Raw genomic sequence first — 20,397 nt, forward strand, 5'->3', positions numbered from 1 at the left:
AAAATCTCATCTAGGATCTGAGGATAGTGGATGGAAATGGAAGTATGGGTCTTTGGACCTTCATTCAGTTCAACCAGAAGAAGTTCCTTTCCATTTATCTTATAGAGAGCTTCTATTTAAGCTTTTTCTGGAGGAGAAAGTTCCAGAACAAAAACATAATCTGAAAATATGTTAGATAAAACTGCTCAAAAGAATGCTGCTATTCATAATGACTTTGGGATGGAAACTTATTTAGAAATCATAGCATGAGACTTGCAAATTTTGGAATGTTATTCAAATACACTGTATAAAAAAGTAAGCAGTCTTACTGGGATTTTCTAGGACTAGGACTAGAAAGACTAGATCCATCCATAGTGAAAAATGCAAATTTGACTAAATTGCTCTTCCTCTTCTCTGTAAGAAGAAAGAGGCGGGGCTCAGTGGCTCACGCCTGCAATCCCAGCACTTTGGGAGGCCAAGGCGGGTGGATCACCTGGGGTCGGGAGTTCGAGACCAGCCTGACCAACATGGAGAAACCCCATCTCTACTAAAAATACAAAATTAGCCAGGCATGGCGCCTGGCTGGGATTCCAGCTACTCGAGAGGCTGAGGCAGGAGAATTGCTGAACCTGGGAGGCAGAGGTTGCAGTGAGCCAAGATCGCGCCATCATACTCCAGCCTGGGCAACAAGAGCGAAACTCCCATCTCAAAAAAAGAAAGAACTTCAGGGTGATGAAATTCAGGATTGATCTCCTGCTACAGGGATAGAGATTCTCAATCCTACTTAATCTTGAGAGTTGGTCTTGGTTTGCTATGAAGGATCTGTTCATGCTGCTTCTAGGGTGTCCTAGGACTCAACTGATCTAGTTTGAAAGATGAAATTAGATTGCCACCTCTAATTTTCACCACGTTTTCTAAAATCCTATGATATATCTGTTTTAAGAAACCATCTGTTGAAAAGTATACCATGAATTTAACTGGAGCTTTTATTATTTGCATCTTAAAAGAGCACATTAATTGGAAATTCCCCTAGGTCAGAGAAGTTGGAATGTGAAGAGAGAGCTTGTGAAATTCTTTGTTCTTTCTTAATTTCTTCAACCAGTAGTATTGGGCATCTGCTGCTATGTGCCAGAGATTTCCGAGTCCTTGGGGGTATAGTGGTGGGTTTATTTGTATCCATTCATCAAGAACTGCTTATGGTATGAAATCTGATCTTCCTAATCCTGAGTAAAATGATGTCTCCTTTTCTCTGCTCTTGATTTACATATAGGCAATCCATACGTTTTGGTATGTTACTTTCCCTTTGATTTTCTAGTACGTCCTGTTAGTGTTGGTGTCCTGTTGAGTGTGTTTGCCATATAAGGGTGAGGACTCCATCTCATACTTCTTTTAGAGTCTTCTTGGGGTCCAAGTATTGAGTACTAAAATAGGTGCTGTTTGTTTGATTTTATTTCCTGTTAGAATTTATCTTGTTACTTTTAATTTTGTGGCTGGACAGTCCTACAGGTAAATTTTACGTCCTCTCCTGTTTAATAATGGCAGAATATTTGAAGACATTGGAAAATACTTAAAATGATAAGTTAAAGCATTTTGCCAAATGGTATGATTAATATGTTACCCATTTTATTATTGTGTCTGCATAGGAAACTTCCTGGAAGAATGCATAGCAAAATAATAGTGGTTATTTCAGGGTAGTACTACTTGATTATTTTTGTTTCTTTTCCCCTGCATATTTCTATGGTTAAATGTAATTTTAAAGTTAAAGTGAAAATTCTCTAAAACGTTTTACCCCTTGTGTTTTTTTTCTTTTTACATTCCTAGTGAAGTAGGTTATCTTAATGATAATGCTTTTATTTTCCGTAGGAGGCATGTTTCTCTTGAGAAAATATAGTATTGAAATGATCATCCATGAGGTCAGGAGTTCAAGAGCAACCTGGCCAACATGGTGAAACTCTGTCTCTGTTAAAAAATACCAAAATTAGCTGGGTGTGGTGGCGTGTGCCTGTAATCCCTTTTACTCAGGAGGCTGAGGCAGGAGAATCATTGGAGCCTGAGAGACGGAGGTTGCAGTGAGCTGAGATCCTGCCACTCCAGCCTGGGCGACAGAGTGAGCCTCTGTCTGAGAAAAACAAAAACAACAACAAAAAAGCTATTATCCAGAATGCTGATTTGTAAAGATACTTTATCTATCTTGATCATAAATTCAACAGCTAAAAATCCATTTGTATCCTTTCATATTTTCTGTTTATTACTCCAAAAGATATTAAGAAAAATGCTGAACTCTCAAGGTCTCCAGCAAGTGAAAATCATAGCAAGTGATAATCTCTGGGAGTCCATCTCTGCAGCCATGCTACTTGATGCCGAACTCTTCAAGGTGGTTGATGTTATAGGGTAAGGCATGTTTTACTTGGAAAACTAGCAGTTTCTGATTGCTTGCTCTGTGTATTGACTGTTTCTTGCCTTCTCCTCATTTGATTACATTCTCAGAAGGTAGCTGTCCTGTATTTACTTATCTGAAGCATGCATGGCTCATGGTTCATTACTTTCCCCTTTAAATGTATTTTAGGATCTTTCTGTGACAAACATGTATTGATAACTTTTAAAAAATATACTGATGTTTGGAATCATAAAACAGAGCTTTGTTTTAGATTAAGGGGCAGAGTAATACCTGTATTTAATTTTAGAAATTATAAAGGCAAAGTTGTGAAATTAATTTCTAGCTCTCAGATATTCTGTGGCTGGAAGTTCTTACATGAACACTTTTGTAAGTGGTTCATTATGGTCACTGACGATAACTTTTGTCATGCCTTCTTAGTAGTATAGTTTTGACCCCTACCCCTTATTCCATTTCTGCCTTTTAGCCCTCTGGGTCCTGACCTCATTGAGTTCATTTTTTTAAAAAAGTGAATTTACATTTTTCGTACCGTGACACAGGATATAAACATTTGAAAAATAGAATATGTGTGTGTGTGTGTGTGTGTGTGTATGTATATGTGTAGAATTTGTTCTTTATCCAATGTGAACATTGATTGATCTCTCCATTTTTTTAATGAAGAATTTTGAATGCACACAAAAAGAGGCAGAATAATACAGTGAATATCTTTGTTCTTACCACTCAGCCTCCTGAACTGTGAACCCATGGCCAGTTCTTCATCCATGCGTGTATCTACTCCTCTTCCCTTCCTGCCTACATTACTTTGAAAGAAATCCCAGACATTATTTCTTCCATAAAAATATTACTGTGTGTCTCCAAAGATAAGGATTATTTTTCTACTTACCATAAACAATACCATTATTGTACCTAAAATGTAATAGTTTTTTATATTAAATATCCATTATTATTATTTTATAGTTTTCTTTGATTGAATCTGGATCCATTTAAAATTCATACCTTTTGATTGGTTGATATTTAAATCTGTTCCATAGGTTCTTGCTCTTCTTTCTTTTTAATTTGTTGACGAATAGGATGGTTTGTCTTATAAACTTTGTGTCAGTCTGGATTTTACTGATTTCACCCCTACAGTTTAATAACTTGCTCATCTCTCCTTTTTCAATGGTTTTTGAAATTGGTGAAGGTGTGATTAGGTTAGATTTAGGCTTAATTTTTTTTTGCAAGATAAATAAAATTTCTTCATTATATTTAAACACTTTATACATTGAAATTAAAGTTAAAGTTTTGCTGTTGTTAAAACTTTCATAAATAGTTGAAATCTTGAAGGAAAACAAAGTTGTGTTCATCTAAATGTATTTTCTTAATATTCAATGAAAGTATGGGTTTTACTGTATCTTCATGAAGGACTTGGATATGTACTTCATTTTTTATTGATATGGACATTTTAATGTAATGAATTTTCCTCTGAGTACTGCCTTAGTTTTATCTCATAGGGCTGTTTTATCATTAATTTCTAATTTTATTGCATTGTGGCCATTTAATACCAAATGTATTATTTACAATTTTGGGGGAAATTTCTCAGGAGCTTATTTTTAAAAATCTGAAAAAAACTTTCACATTTTTCTTGACTATCTCAAGAGCATATTTTGACTTATTGAGATGTATTCTTTATTAGGATACAGAATTGAGTTTATACCATCTACCTTTTTGATTATATTGTTCAGGTGTTTGGATCTTAACTATTTCGTCCACTTGAACTGTTCAGGGCTACCAGGTGTGTTTGTTTCCTTTCGTTAGTGAGGTCTGTTTCTCCTTTCAATCTTAGGCAGATTTTGCTGTGTGGAAGCTTCTGCTTTGTTATTTGGTACATAAATACTGATGAATGTTTATCTTCATTATGATTTATTTCTTATCATTAGAAAATGCCATTCTTTGTCTTGTTTAAAGCTTCTTGGCCTGAATTCTGCTTTCTGTGTGATTAAGAGATCCCTGCTTTCTTTTTCATTAGGATTTGCCTAATATATTTTTGCCCTTTTATTCTTTACCTTTCAAGGCCATTTTCTTTTATGTGCATTGCTTGCAAATAGCATAGAGTTAGATTTTGCTTTTTTAAAGCTCCTCTGAAAATCTTTATATTTTAATCAATGAGTTAAACTCATTTTTAAATATAACTGATGTTTGTGTTTTCTATGCTATTTTGTTGTCTTTTGTTATTGAATAATTTATACTCTCCATGTACTAATACAAGCTATTCTGCTATGTGATTTGTTTACTTTGCACTTATTTAAGGAGATGTTTCTTTTGTTATTTAGCAATTTTTGTTTTTTGTTCTATCAATTATATTTATACTGATTTATACAAGTATTTTCAACTGAGAATAATTTTGCCTCCCAGGGGGACATTTGGCAATGCCTGGAAATATTTTTAATTGCCACAAATAGGGTGGTGCCACTGGAATCCGATGGGTGGAGGCCACGAATGTTTCTAAATATCCTTTAGTACACTGGATATTTTTCCCATAACACAAAATGATCCAGCCCAAAATATTAATAGTGCTGAGGCTGAGGAACTGCTTCATACTAATACTCTTGGTTTCCTCTTCATTTAGTTATTGTCTATTGGTTTACTATGAGCAATACTACAATTATTTGATAACTTTTTCCTCCCCTTTTCTCCCCTACCATGGAATTTTAATTACTAGAATTATCTTAGTTTTAATTTTTGTACTCTTACATGAACTTACATGAACTTAAGCTTCTACTATATTGATTTAACAGCTACAAGTTTTAACTGTTTACTCCCAGATCATCTGCAAACTTAGTTTACATTTCACCTTCTTTCCCTCTTGTGCTATTTCATGTAGCTATATTAATTGTACTTTAGCCAAGTGTGTAATATTTATATATAATTTAATTACTATTTCTTTTAATCTAGCTCTACCATTAAACATATTAAATGCTCACCTTCAAGTCTTTTGCCGAAGTTTCTCCCTCAGTTTCTTGGATGTCAGAAGTGTAATTATCTATTAAATGTCTCAGAAAGTGCTAATGGAAACAATATTTCTTCATGTGTTTAGATGTTTATTGATGTTTATCTATGACCTTTATACCTGAAGGACAGTTTGACTGGATATAATCCTTTTTTAATCCTTGAGTATCACAAAATTTGCTCCATTGGTTATTTACATAAAACATTGCTATTGAGAATTTTGACTCCAGAGATATTTCCTTTTCCTTATAAGTAACTTGACACAATTCCTTCATGTCCAAAGAATATTTTTATTCATCTTTAAAGTTTAGTTGTTGTATACACTTTACCATTTCCAGATATATAATATATGCTCTCTTAATGTCTATATTTAAGTATTTTCTTAGTAAGGTTTACTTAAGTTATAAGCTAAATCATTATTCCACTCCATTACTTTGGTTTTCTTTTTTGATGCCCCAGTTATACATCTTGCTCTTATTTGCATAGCCTTTATTTTGTATTTCTCTGGATTTTTCTCTACCTCTTTATTTACGTTTTCTATTATTTTATCCTTACTATTCTATATTCCTTACTGTGTTTTCCACAGTGTCTGTTCTGTCTAATGTTCCTTCTAGTTTAGCCTTCATTTCTAAAATGTGTTCTTTAAAATAATTCTTCTATAATTCTCTCATTTTAATTTCCTATATCGCTAACAATTCATCTTTAAAAAATTTTTAATTGAAGTATAGCATACAAACATACATACATAAAAGTACAAAAATCATCAGATTATAGCTTAATGAATTATCACAAAGTGAACATACCTATGTAACCACTACCCAGAAAACTATCAGTGCCCAAGAAGCTTGGTTATTGATATCTCCTCTTGGAAAGATTTTTTCCTTGGAAATCTTTCTAATCATTAACCTCTGTTTTTGCCTTAAAGATAACTACTAATCTGACCTCTAACAACATGGACTAATTTTGCTGGTTTAAAAACTTTATTTAAATGACATGTTATAGTAGCTGTTATTTCAGTCAATATTATATAAATGAGATGAATGCATGTTGTTATATATAGAGGTAGTTCATATTTATTGTTTAGCATCCAATTGTTGGATGCTAAGTGTAGTATACTACAACTTATCTGTGTATTATTTTTTAATGGTCATTTAGACTGTTTCCAATTTTTGGCTGTTGGAATTTTGTTCAGGAGATACTTCCTGGCTCACGTCTTCACAGGAAGACTATTCCTTCCTGCCTCATTCATGTTGTGCTTGGCCTGTGCTATATCTGAAGATTTTTCATGTTATGTTTGGCCTGTGCTATATCTGAAGATTTTTGTTTTACAGTTACAGTACTTTCTAGAGTCTATTTCTGCTGGGCCCCATTCTTACTGACTGAAAGTTGTTCTCCTTTACACGAAGTGTTCCTGCCTTATTCAACTTGGATTCTACTTCAAACAGCTTATTTTCATGTTGAAGCTCTGTCATTCCTCATTATTTGCTACCTTCTCCTGAAATTGTTATTGCTTAAACCTGTGTTGTTCAATACAGTAGCCACTAGACACGTGTGTTTAGGAAGCACTTGAAATATGGCTTGTTTGAGTTTAGGTGTGTTATAAGTATAAAATACACACTGGGTTTTGAAAATTGAATATAAAAATATTATTTACAGTTGTTTTACACTGATTACATGCTACATGATAATATTTTGGGTATATTGGGTTAAATATATCATTAAAATTATGTTCTCCATGTTTTTCTGCTTTGTAAATTAAATTAAATTTTTTTCATTGATGTGTTTTATTGTGGTAAAGACCTTTGCTGGTTTTTAATGTGGCTGCTAGACAATTTAAAATTATAACGTATGTGTGGTTCATATTATATTTCTACTGGACAAATCTAGTTTGAACTCTTACAGTATTGGGTTTGATCTCCTAGGGAATTCACTGTTTTGAGCATTCTCCCCTAACTTCAAGCCTGTGAAGATGTTCCCATCTTCCTGAGTTGGTCTTCTATTCTCCCACTTAGAATAGGGTCTACTCCTTTTGTGTGAGTACCAGCCAGTCCCCTTTCACTTCCAGTTTCCATATACTATCTGCTGATCCTGGGCCATTTCTGATGCTGTGAGGCTCCTGGGGAGAGTCCCTGTCACCTGGTTTGATGGCAGTGTTGTCTGTTTTTCCTTTCCCTTATCTGGTTGGTCTGTTTGGTTTCAGGAGGAGTACTGAGGAGCTTCAGAAACTGGCCTGCTGTCATGTTCTGCCTTGGCCAAAAATTCTAATTTTTTAAAGTACAAATATGTTCCTCTGTTTGGATAAACTATGAAGTTGGTTTACTTTCAATGATCTTAATTTTGTCTGTAATTGAAGTTTGAAAAATAATGCTGTGAAATGATGGAGAATGTTTGCCTGCTTATGTACATTAAAAATTTATATTCTTAAAGAGCCTTTACATTTTGTTGCACTATGAATAAATATATACATAGAGAAAGACCCAGATTTTAGTATTAGTTCTGCCTTTCTTTGCTCAGATCATGTAATAAATCATTTGGGTTTTGAATGTATTAACAGTTTCATTTTCTGAATGAAGGATATACCACCTATTCCTATAACTTCAGTAAAGTTACTTTTTCATTTTATAAATATAATATGCTCATTATAGAAACTTTGGAAAATGTAGAAAAGTATAAAGATAGAATTTACTCATAGTCTTAACATCTACTGCTTACTGGTAACATGCTAGCATATTACTTTCCAGGATTTTCTTTAATATAGAAATATATTTTAACCAAATACACCAAACATGCATTTGGCAACTAGACAACTGGATGACAACTAGATGAGTATTAAAAATTAACATTTGGCTGAGGTAACAAAGCTGAATTTCATGGAAACAGAATGAAGTTGTGAGATAGAAGAGTAAATCTAAAAATGTAGTTTTTTGAATTTATGTTAGTTAAAAGACTAGTAGCCAGATTTTTCAGGTTGGGTGTTATAGTGCCAGAACAATGATTGCTTAACCCTGTTAGATGCTAGATTTCTGTTGGTATCTTTGTAGTGTAGATTTGCAATACTGAATAGATGCCTCTTTTCACCTGAGTTTAGTGACTCAGTAAAATATTAGTGGAACCTCGTTTTTCTCTAATACTTCTTTTTATGTTCTCCAGTATATATTGTATATTATTTTCTTACTCATGAAATCCTGGAATGTCAAATTGATATTGTGCCCTAATTCATCTTAACTAGGTATAAAGAATTACCAAATAGGATTTTTTTCCTAAAAGATTTGTGACCTAAAATGGAATTAAATAACTAAAAAATAACACAAGTATTCACAATCATTTTTTTGATGTTATAAATACTATTATACCAAACTACAAAGATTAGAATTATGGTATAACTTAATCTCCATTATTTTGCTTGTATTTTTTTTTATAAATAATTGTTAAACTAAAAAGTAGATGCCCTTATTCCTACAGTTATTTAGCTAGTGTGCTCTCTTATTGGATTGTCAATCTATTTTCTATTTTCTATTTAAAATTTATTAATTGTCCTTATTCTTATAATCAGTACTTCCACAGTCATCATTATGGGCGTATTTTACTCTTGCAGTAATGAATATACATTTATACTTCCACTGACTGACTCCCCTCCCATCGAATGATAGGATGAAGGAGGCATTCATTTTCTGGGGCAGTTTCTCACCTGCTGCACTATTGATACATTTAATGACAATTTTTTTGTTGTAGGGGTTGGTCCTATGCATTGTAGGATGTTTAGCAGCATTTTTGGCCTCTCTTCACTAGATGCCAGTAGCAAATATCCTCGACCCCAGGTGAGACAGTTGAAAAAATGTCTCCATATAGTGCCAAATATTCCCTCCAGGGACAAAAGTCATCTGGGTTGAGAGCCACCTCTGCTCTGATACAGTAATTTCTAGTTTTCCCAAGGTAGTTTATTCTTTTTATACAAGAAATAACCATTTGTGGGTATTGTTTTTTGTTTTGTTTTGTTTTGTTTTTGGCCTGGGAGTAAATGCCAAGCTGTCTTTCTGTGTTCTAAGGACAGGAGTAGAGGGGAGAGTACTACTTTATATAAAGGTTTCACTAATCTTATTTTTGGCCTCCTCCTCACTCATTTACTATGGTCCCAAGCTCCTTAGGTTCCCCTGGGAGGTCTGAATCTTATCTTTACTTGATTCTCCTCTTGGGGTGTTCTAGGCTGTGGCCCTCTCTGCTACCTCTATCCTTCAACATGCTTCCATCCACTTTGTGAGTTCCAGAAATAGACTGAAATTTCCTATCTATTGATGATTTTCCTTCCTATCCGGTATGCTGTTGTAGGTTTATGCCCTTTTGTTTTATTTGCTGTCATTTTAATGGCATGCTGAGACAGAAGGGCATAAAGCAGATGTTTACATTCATTATCTACCTGGAAGCTACCCAACTGTTTTAAAATAGAAAACCTTGGAGAAGACTTGTGTTTTTATACACTCAACAAATATGTATGTATATAAGTGCCACATTGTGACCTTTTGTCATTGACTCCCACCCTTTTTTTTTTCTAGGGCTCATTATCCTGGAACCCATTCAGTAAAAGATGCAAGATTGACTGGGAAGAAGCTTTGGTCTTCTGAAGACTTTAGCACTTTAAATAGTGACACGGGTGCAGGCTGCTGGGGTCGCATTTTAAATCAGAATTATGTCAATGGCTATATGACTTCGTAAGTTATTAAAAACCTTTTAGAGTTTTTATCACAAAAAATTTTAAAACACAAGCGTTAGAAAAAAGTGGACTTCCTTATTCTTCCAGCCTAGATTCAATGATTGTAAACGTTTTGCCTTATTAGCATCTTCTATTTTTATACCTATACTTAATCTACATCTAATTTTCTATATTTGAATATGGTCTATATTAAATAAAGTCTGGTTTATTGAGGTATAATTTATATGTAGCAAAATACATGCAGCTCTCTGATTTTTGACAAGCTACATATATTTTTAATAATTATATAGTAAATAGTATATGTAAGGACACTTTATCTCTAAATATTTTAGCATGTGTCTCCAAAAGATAAGGATATTCTTCTACATGATCACAGTATCATTTCTTCATACATGAGAGTGTTTTTAATACTCAGTCTATATTCCGATTTTTCTAATTGTTCCCCCAGAATGTCATTTGTAGCTTTTTTTAAGAAAAGGAATAGTCAAACACACACATACTGCATTTAAAAGTTACGTCCCTCAAGTCTGCTTTAATCTAGAGTAGCTTCCTTATTCCTCATTTTTGATGACAGTGATCCGTTGAAAAGACCAGGCTGATTGTCTTGTGGACTGTCTGCTTCCCAGCCTGTCTGATTGATTCCTCATGGCATCACTTAATGTGTGTAATCTTTTGTTTAAAAACAGATGTTCTTAAGGGAGAACACAACTTTTTATGTTCCTAAGGAACCATTTCTTAAATGCTTTGAAAAACACTTTAATTGTGAATAGATTGCAATTAGCTTTCTAAACAATGAACCACGTTTTGTTCTTAAATTTTATTCTTTTTTGTTCTGAAAAATAGAACAAAAGCAAACCAATATTTATATATTTATCGTGATATTAATATAGGTTGCTATATATTGTATTTGTTCTTTTTATTCTCTTTGTGAAAGAAAAGATACTTAAGGAAAGTTTGGTTATAACTTAATTTGGTCTTAAGGTAAGGCATCTCCATGGCAGAGAATTTAGAAAACTGAAGATAGGTACAAAGAAGGAAGCAAAATCACCTACAGTCTTATGATCCAGAGCTAACTATCCTTAACAATTTTAGTGAATGTCCTCCTGTTTTATATTGGCATGTATACATTTTTAATACAAAATTGAGACCATACTATAGAATCTGTTTAAAAAACTGCTTTTCACTTGACATGACATTAGGAACTTTTTCTCACATTTACCTATATTTCTACTTCATCATTTTTAATGCTGTAAATGCGTTTTAAAATATTCTGTTACATAAAGCACCATTTCCCAAACTTGCCTTAAGAAGCACCCGAGACACTTGTTATACCTTCTCCTTGGCAGCTGCCCAGACATTGTGAATGAGAATCTACAGGGAAGGCTCCTGGGATTCTGTCCATCTAGGCAGTGCCCCCAAGTGATTCTGATGCCACACAAGTTGGGAAACACTGATGTGGAAAATATATTATTCCTTATTGAATATTCTCCTCTTTTTAGAATTGGAAGTTGTCTCTGTTTTAATTAATAGCTTTGTACAAACTGAAATGATCAATTGTATATCAATATCTTTGTACATACCCATGACTATTTTCTTAGGCTGTATTCTTAGAAATGGGATGGTCAGAGATATATAGATTTTGAAGGGTTTTGTATGTATTTTACAAAATGCCCTCCAGAAAGCTTGTCTTGAGTGATACATCTATCACTAGCCAGAAAGGATACCACGCATCTTGCAAACCATGGACAAAATTACAAGAACTTAAAATATTCACTAATAGTAAGGTATTTTGAAAATTAGGACTATTATTTCTACTTTGTATTGATAGAATTAGAAGGCTTTGATTTGCTAAGAATGTCAGTCTGTTTTTTAATGCTGGATGAGGACTTGATAAAAAAAATAAAATTCTGTGGGTAAGCTCTGTGCTTTTTTAATCTGTGAGAGACTCAACAATACCAAGTTCAAGAACTTCCATTTTGCCCTTGGATTTCCTGAGAACCAGAGAGTCAAAGTTTTAGGGGTTAGCACCTGCTCTGACTGTTAGGGCCTGATCATCTGAGAAAGAATGGACCACAAAGCAGATCAGCAGTCGGATCCAACTACTACTTGTAGATGAAGTGGAATCATATTTAATAGCAATACTACAGCCCAGACCTTGTTCCGTACTCTTCCTATGCATTAGTACGTTTAATCCTTACAAACTCACATGAGAGAGATGTAATTATTATCCTCATTTTACAGAGAGGTTAAGTGGTGAAACCATGGTTTAAACCCAGGCAGTCTGACTCTTAAGAATTCTCAATTGTAAAACTTTGGAACAGTTCAGAGTCAAGTTCATAAAAATTATGTCATGAAACTGGGGCATTAAGAAGGCTGACAGTTGAAAGTAGTTATGCACAAAGCCTTTATTTGTATTTGACTCAAATTTGTGATGTGTCGGGTACTAGTAAGGCATGATTTGTCTTCTGGCTATACCACTTTTCAGTAAAAATCTTGCACATAATACATTTGTATTTTTTATCATGTGATTCACCATTAAAAATATTAAAATGTACCCAACACTGGATTTTTCAAAATGTGAATAAATTTAGACAACTTACATTTTCTTATTTCGGGTGATCCTTTTATTGTCATTAACGTAGATGTGTATTACTATGATAAAGTCTTTTTACTCCAGGTTTTTAGACATTTACATTTTTATCACAAGTTGTCTTGGTGTTTCTTTTTTATCAAACACATCTTTTAGCACAATCGCATGGAATTTAGTGGCTAGTTACTATGAACAGTTGCCTTATGGGAGATGCGGGTTGATGACAGCCCAGGAGCCATGGAGTGGTCACTACGTGGTAGAATCTCCTGTCTGGGTGTCAGGTATGGTTCAGTTCCATCTCTCACTCCCTAAATTCTTCTCTAAGAGACAACAGAAAAACACTTAGAGAAGATTATATAAACTGTGTGTCTATGTGTGTTTTAAGTATGTGATCTAAGCAAGATTTGCCAGTGTTTTATAAGAATATTTTGGGTAACTAGACTACTCTCTGATTATTGTAAGACCATGCTTTTAGAAAAGTGTAGGAGAGGAGGAGAGAGAGGGAAAGGAAGAGCTGTGTAGCAATAGAGACAGAAATTAATAATCATCTAAGGATATAATTACAGATGATGATAATTGCTAATAAAATTATGTATTTGTAAAGAGAGTATCTAGAAGTCTTAAGATTAGCTTTGGAGACACTTTGTTCTTTTATATTAATATAGTTTCAATTAGAATAGTATGCTAGCAAAATCAAAGGTAGATGATTAAAAATACTATATTTATTAAATCATCAAATGTGTAAGTAAATATGAAAGTTATGTGAAATATGGCTTTATATTGTCCCCTAAATCTGTGAAATGTGGGTTGTGAAAAGGTAAATTTCAAAATAGGTAACAATGTAAAGCTTATAAACATTTAAAATGAGCATATACTGAAGATTTTATGTTACCCATATGATACGAAGGATCCTGGCAGATGGCAGATGTTAGAAACAGTTCAAATGAAAAGTCAACATAGCACACATTTTTGTAGTGTAAGGGAATTGGAGATGAATTGTCAATGGAGGTAAGTTGGGTTTCCCACAACAGGGAAGAAATTAATTAAATTTCTACCAGACAAGACATAATTTATATAGCTCAGAGACAATGAGCAGGGCTATAGATAATACATCCATTTTTTATTGAAATACAAAAGTTTCGGTACAGTATCATTCCTTAGTCACAAGGGAAGTTGAGATTATGCAGGGATGCATGGCATAGTGTCACTTTTTCATGAAGAGATATAACCATACTAATAGTGAATATAATTTAAACAAAATAACACAATCTGTTGCTGAATAATGTTGAAATTTTTTCTGCAGTTTTTTTTTGTAAAATATTAAACATTTATGACCATTTTGTTTAAAAATCCTAACAATCTTTCTAAAAATCTAATTTCTTTAAAGGTAAAATCCTTTCAGAAGAAAATTATGAATTTGGAGTGAATTTGTTTTTATTTTAAACTTAAATTTGGTGGTTTTCCCTTTTAGTTGTGCTCTCCTAAGACAGATTTGTAATCATACTAATCATGTAATGATGATACTATTCTAAACTGCTTAAATTGTCCTCCCAAAAATATGAGAAAATTAAGGTTAGACTTGTATATTAAACTTGTATATTCTAATATTGAGAATTATATGAGAAAATTAAGGTTAGACTTATATATCAGCCCCTTGAAGGTTGAAATTGTTGGCCCCACATTATCTAGATGAACTAATGCTCTTAATTTTGTAACTTTTCCAAGGGTTGGGACATGGTATATTGCTTAGTGCATTTTCAGGACAAGCTTAGGAGGTGACCAATAAATGTACATGTGGTGGAAATAAATATGTTTGAAACCATAAAGTTAGTTTCTGAAATTCATTATTAACTTTTTTAACCTTTTTATTGGTAGCTATTTTAGGATGGGTTAAATAGTGAGGAACTAAGGTTGCGGGGGAATAACTATTGTGTTCTTGAAAAAAAGACTGATCATATTCTTGAACTGACAGGTTCATTTATTTTTACCTATCATTCCGGGAATCTTCTTGCAATTGTTTCATTTATCTAGATTAATTATTTAAAAATTTAAACACGAGGTTGACAGATACATTCCTCAAAAACAGAAAATAGCTTGTTTGAATCAGTCAGACCCAAACTGATATACAGCTTTTTTTTTTCCAAAAGAAATACTATTATTGCCATTTTTATCTTATTTCAAACTTTGTTTTTCTATAGCTCATACCACTCAGTTTACTCAACCTGGCTGGTATTACCTGAAGACAGTTGGCCATTTAGAGAAAGGAGGAAGCTATGTAGCTCTGACTGATGGCTTAGGGAACCTCACCATCATCATTGAAACCATGGTAAACTTTTGTTGTTGCTATTGGATTAACTCACTTCTTTACTATTGGAAAAATAACATTATACAAAACTGAATACTGTTTTTACATGTAAATACACAAGCATACAGACAGATGCCAAGATCTGATGGCTTTTACTTAAAAAATTTTAGCCATGAGTCGTAAAACGTAGCACACAACTCACTGATTTATACAAAATAGTCGGCTCTCATCTTTTCTCCACTTTGTTTCTGGCAATTGGGACAAAATTAAGGTTACCTATTTACCAATATTTATGGAGAAGACCTTCACGACCTTCCCTTGCCCTGATATGTCATCTTATGGAGGCTGTGACTTTTTCCTTTTTCATCCTCAGGTTGTTTTGGGTTGTTTTGGGGAGACCTTAAGTCTGTTGAGAGCAAGGAGCTTAAAATTCAGGTGATTGAGGGGCTTGAGTAGGAAGGGAATAGGTCTGACAGGTGGACAGAGGCATGGGAAGAGGTAGGAGCTTGAAGGTGGACATATCAAGGATTCAAGAGAACTGAATGAAAGAATGAAGGTGAGAAAAGGTGGATGGAGAAGCAGAAGCAAATGGAGAGAAGAAGTCTTAGAGGTACCAGTTTGGGGAGATCTTGAGCTTCCCAAAGAGGTCAATGAAGTTCCAACAAGAAGGAGGTAAACAGAATGGGAAGTGCATATAGTCAGCAGGGCTTATGTGAAGAAGGATTTCTAGCAATTAAGTTCCCATGGGAGAAGTAAGATCCAAAACAGAGAACAGACTAACCTTTAAAAAAGTGTGTGTGTGTGTGTGTGTTTATGTGTATCATAGGTTCTGAATGTCAGCCTACAGTTTGTCCAACTCCTGACCATAGACTCTTAAAAAAAATTCTTTCAAATAGCCTACCATCAGGTTTGAGCCAGGACAAGCAGTAAATATTCCTGGCAGTATTGATTTTTTAAACCAAAGGTATCTATTAAGTGACTCACAACGCAAACCAATAAGCCTTTTATGTCTTACCATGGATGAAGAGGATTCTCAAAAGAGGGTGTAAAAAGATTCAGCCCTCCCAAAATCTACACTTGATCACGGAGAAAGGATGAGAGCCGACTGTTTTGTATAAATCAGTGAGTTGTGTGCTATGTTTTATGACTCCTGGCTAAAATTTTTAAAATAAAAGCCATAAGATCTTGGCATCTGTCTGTATGCTTATGTATTTCCATGTAAATACAAGTTGTGTGCTATGTTTTGTGACTCATGGCTAAAATTTTTTAAATAAAAGGCTGAGAAGTGATCCTCCAAAGACCTAGAACCACTCCCAAGGATAGTCAAAAGAAAGACCCAGATAACCTCCCTACTCCCCACTCCCCGTCAGAGCTGGCAGTAGTTGGTAAACTAGCTGCAAATGGAGTGCAAATCACATTTTTGTCCGGTTATACTCTTGGGGCCCCCACCTTGAAGTTGGCTGCCTGCATACGCAAAACTGACAGCTCACACATCCCTGACAGGTGTGAAGTCAAGCCAGGTTCTCAGTGCACAAAATGAGACAAATAGGAAAGCAATAGCTGACCCTGGGAGGGAAGGGATCTACAGGTAATGAGTACCCAAAACTAAATTTATATAAGAGTCACAAACCAAACAAATGTTTTTCTTCTGCTAGTCTGAATTTGGAGAGGAAGGGATGAGAAGTTTTTGTTTGTTTGTTTTTAAGAAGTTTTTTATTTGTTTGTTTGTTTTTAATTGTCTTCTCTTAATCAAGTACTTCAGGCAGAGACCCAGAAGAGCAGGATTTGGTGAGAATTCTTACGTTTCTGCCAGCTTTTTGTCCGTGTCTCAGGATCTCATCTGCAGGCTCGTAGAGTGAGTAGGCATCTCATCTTCACCAGAAACTGTCTTCAGAGATAAGGAATATAGGGAGAGCACCTGTTGAATAAGGGTCTTACAACCTGCTTCAGAGGAGAAAGGAGAAGGTCAGAGAGTAAACTTCCTGCTTCTGCATTTTTCTCAGATTACTTCACTTTAAAATATTTGGGGGCAGTGTGTCTTGAACCCCATCATGGCTGTTATGACTAATGATGTGGATTAGCATGTGTGTACAAGTTTTTCTGTGGATGTGTTTTCAGTTCTCTTGGGTATATATGTCGGAGTGGAATTGCTAGGTCACATGGTAACTCTGTCTTTAGGATTTTGAGGAACTACCAAATTGTTTTCCAAAGTTACTGCACCATTTTACATTGCCACCAGTAGTTTATGAAGCTTACAATTTTCCACATCCTCCCCAACAGTTCTTATTGTCTGTGCCTTTGATTATAGCCATCCTAGTGGATATGAAGTGCTGTTATTGTAGTTCGAGATGCGTTTTCCTAGGGACTAATGATGTGGGGATCTTTTCGTGTGCTTATTGGCAAGTAGTATATCTTCTTTGGAGAAATGTCTGTTTAAACTCTGCCCGTTTTTAAATTGGAATATTGGTGTTTTTATTATTGAGTCATAAGTGTTCTTTATATAAAAATTCCTTATCAGAAATCAGAAATATAATTTGCAGATATTTTCTCCCTTTGTCTTTCATTTTCTTAATGGTACCCTTTGAATTAAAAAAAGTTTTAAATTGTGATGAAGTCCACTTTGTTTTCTCTTTTGTTTCTTGTGCTTTTGGTGTCATATCTAAGAAATTATTGCCTAATTCAAGGTTCTGAAGATTTATGTTTATGTATTCCTTTAAGAGTTTTAGAGTTTTAATTCTTAAATTTAGATTTTTGGTCCATTTTCTTTCTTAACTGGGGTTATATGTGTGTCCAACTTGATTCTTTTGCATTTTGATATCCAGTTGTCCCTGCACTATTTTTTGAAAAAACTATTCCTTTTTCATTGAATTGTCATGGCACCCTTGTTGAAAATCAATTGGCAATAAATTTGAGGGTTTATTTCTGGAACCTCAATTTTATTCTGTTCGCTTATATATCTTTCCTAATGTGAGCACCACACTGTCTTAAGTACTGTAGCTATCTGGTGACTTTTGAAATCAGGAAATTTTTGTTTTTTATTGACACACGGTACAATTTGATGTTTTGATACATACATGTGGGATAATGATCAACTCAGGGTATGCCCATCACCTCATGAATTTATCATTTCTTTGTGATGAAAGCATTCAAAAGCCTCTCTTCTAGCTGTTTTGTAATACACAAAACCTTACTGTTAACCATCTTCACCCTAGTGTGCAATAAAACACCAGAGCTTATACCTCCTGTGCAATAGGTACTTTGTACCCATTGACCAACCTCTTCCTGTCCTTCCCTCCCCAGCCCTACCCAGGTGTCTGGTAACCACTGTTCTACTCTCTGCATCTGTGATGTCATCTCTTCTTTTTTTTAAATTCCACATATAAGTGTGATGAGGTGTTTGTCTTATTGTGTCTGGCTTATTTCACTTAACATGATATCCTCCATATTCCTCCATGTTGTTGCAGATATGAGGATTTCATTCTATGACTAATAATACTCCACTGTGTATATATATCACACTTTCTTTATTCATGCGTTCATTGTTGAACACTCAGGTTGATTCCATATCTTGGCTATTATAAATAGTGTTTTAATAAACATGGGAGTGCAGATACCTCTTCAACATACATATTTTATTTGGTGGGATATATACACAGTAGTGGGATTATTGGATCAAATGGTAGTTCTTTTAATTTTTTTTTTTTTTTTTTTTTTGAGGCAGATGTCACTCTGCACTTCCAGGCTGGAGTGCAGTGGTACAATCTCAGCTCTCTGCAACCTCTGCCTCCTGGGTTCAAGCGATTCTTCTGCCTCAGCCTCCTGAGTGACTGGGATTACAGGCGCCTGCCACTACACCTGGCTCATTTTTGTATTTTTAGTGGAGACGGGGTTTCACCATTTGCCAGGCTGGTCTCGAAGTCCTGACATCAAGTGATCTGCCCACCTCAGCCTCCCAAAGTGCTGGGATTATGGGCGTGAGCTACCACATGCCCTGCCTATTTTTAATTTTTTAGGAATCTTTCATAGTGGCTGTACCAATTTACAGCCCCACCAACATTAAGTATTTCTTTTTTTCCACATCCTCACCAACACTTGTTTTATTTTTGTCTTTTTGGTGATAGCATTCTAAGTAGAGGGAAGTGGTATCCCATTGTGGTTTTGATTTGCATTTCCCTGATGATTAGTGATGTTGAGTATTTTTTCATGTACCCGTTAACCATTTATATGTTTTCTTCTGAGAAATGTCTGAACAGTCTTTTGCCCAATTTTAAATTGGAATATTTTGTTGTTGTTCTTATTGTTTAAGTTCTTTATATAATCTAGAAATTAACCCCTTGTCTCATGTATAATTTGCAAATATTTCCTCCCATTTTGTAGGCTGTTCTACTTTGTTTCTTTTGCAACCTGCTTCAGAGGAGAAAGGAGAAGGACATAGAGTAAACTTCCTGCTTCTGCTTCTCAGATTACTTCACCTTAAAATATTTGGGGGCAGTGTGTCTTGAACCCCTTCATGGCTGTTATGACTAATGATGTGGATTAGCATGTGTGTACAAGTTTTTCTGTGGATGTGTTTTCAGTTCTCTTGGGTATATATGTAGGAGTGGAATTGCTGGGTCACATGGTAACTATGTGCAAAAGCTTTTCAGTTTGATGTAATCCCTTTGTCTGTTGTTGCTTTGTCTGTGCTTTTGAGGTCTTATTTAAAAAAGTTCTTGCCCAGCTCATTGTCATAAAGCACTTTCCCTTTGTTTTTTTCTAGTTTCCTAGTTTCGGGTTTTATATTTAAGTATGTAATCAATTTTGAGTTGACTTGTGTATATTGTGAGAGGTAGGGGTCCAGTTTCATTCTTCTACATGTGGCTGTCCATTTTTCCCAGTGCTGTTTATTGAGGAGACTGTCCTTTTCCCAGTGTGTATTCTTGGCACCTTTGTTGAAAATTAGTTGGTCATAGGGCATGAATTTATTTCTGGACTTTCTATTCCGTTCCATTTGTCTGTGTGTCTGCTTTTATGCCAAAACCATGCTGTTTTATTAATAGTTACTATAGCCTTTTAGTATATTTTGAAGTCAGGTAGTGTGATGCCTTCAGCTTTGTTCTTTTTGCTCAGGGTTGCATTGGCTGTTTGTGGTCTTCTGTGTTCCTATATAAATTTTATGGTTGTGTTTTCTATTTATGTGAAGAATGTCCTTGGCATTTTGATACAGATTGCATTAAATCTATAGATTGCTTTGGGTAGTACGGCCATGTTAACAATGTTAATTATTCACTATATTTTTGTGAGTTATATTTTAGTGATTATTCTAGGGCTTACCATATACATCTTAACTTACTGGACTCACTTCAGATTTAAAATAACCAAATTCCAGTAGATTATGCTGAATTCCCTTGTTGGTTTGTTCCCTTTCCCCTTTTGTTCTATTATTAGCACACATA

General features: G+C 34.5%; 1 protein-coding gene across 4 annotated transcripts in view; it reads left to right on the plus strand.

Annotated features, from left to right (window-relative positions):
* The window catches only part of GALC (galactosylceramidase), a 57,343-nt gene that overhangs the window by 15,238 nt on the left and 21,708 nt on the right, over positions 1 to 20,397 (plus strand). For all 4 annotated transcript variants that reach the window (XM_011949456.1, XM_011949457.1, XM_011949458.1 and 1 more), the window contains 4 exons: positions 2,240 to 2,370; positions 9,910 to 10,065; positions 12,814 to 12,938; positions 14,856 to 14,983. In XM_011949456.1, coding sequence (XP_011804846.1) covers positions 2,240 to 2,370; positions 9,910 to 10,065; positions 12,814 to 12,938; positions 14,856 to 14,983 — 540 coding nt within the window. The remainder of the gene's footprint in view (positions 1 to 2,239; positions 2,371 to 9,909; positions 10,066 to 12,813; positions 12,939 to 14,855; positions 14,984 to 20,397) is intronic.

This window comes from Colobus angolensis, unplaced genomic scaffold (genome assembly GCF_000951035.1).
Source record: "Colobus angolensis palliatus isolate OR3802 unplaced genomic scaffold, Cang.pa_1.0 Scaffold3, whole genome shotgun sequence".
Classification (NCBI taxonomy): domain Eukaryota; kingdom Metazoa; phylum Chordata; class Mammalia; order Primates; family Cercopithecidae; genus Colobus; species Colobus angolensis.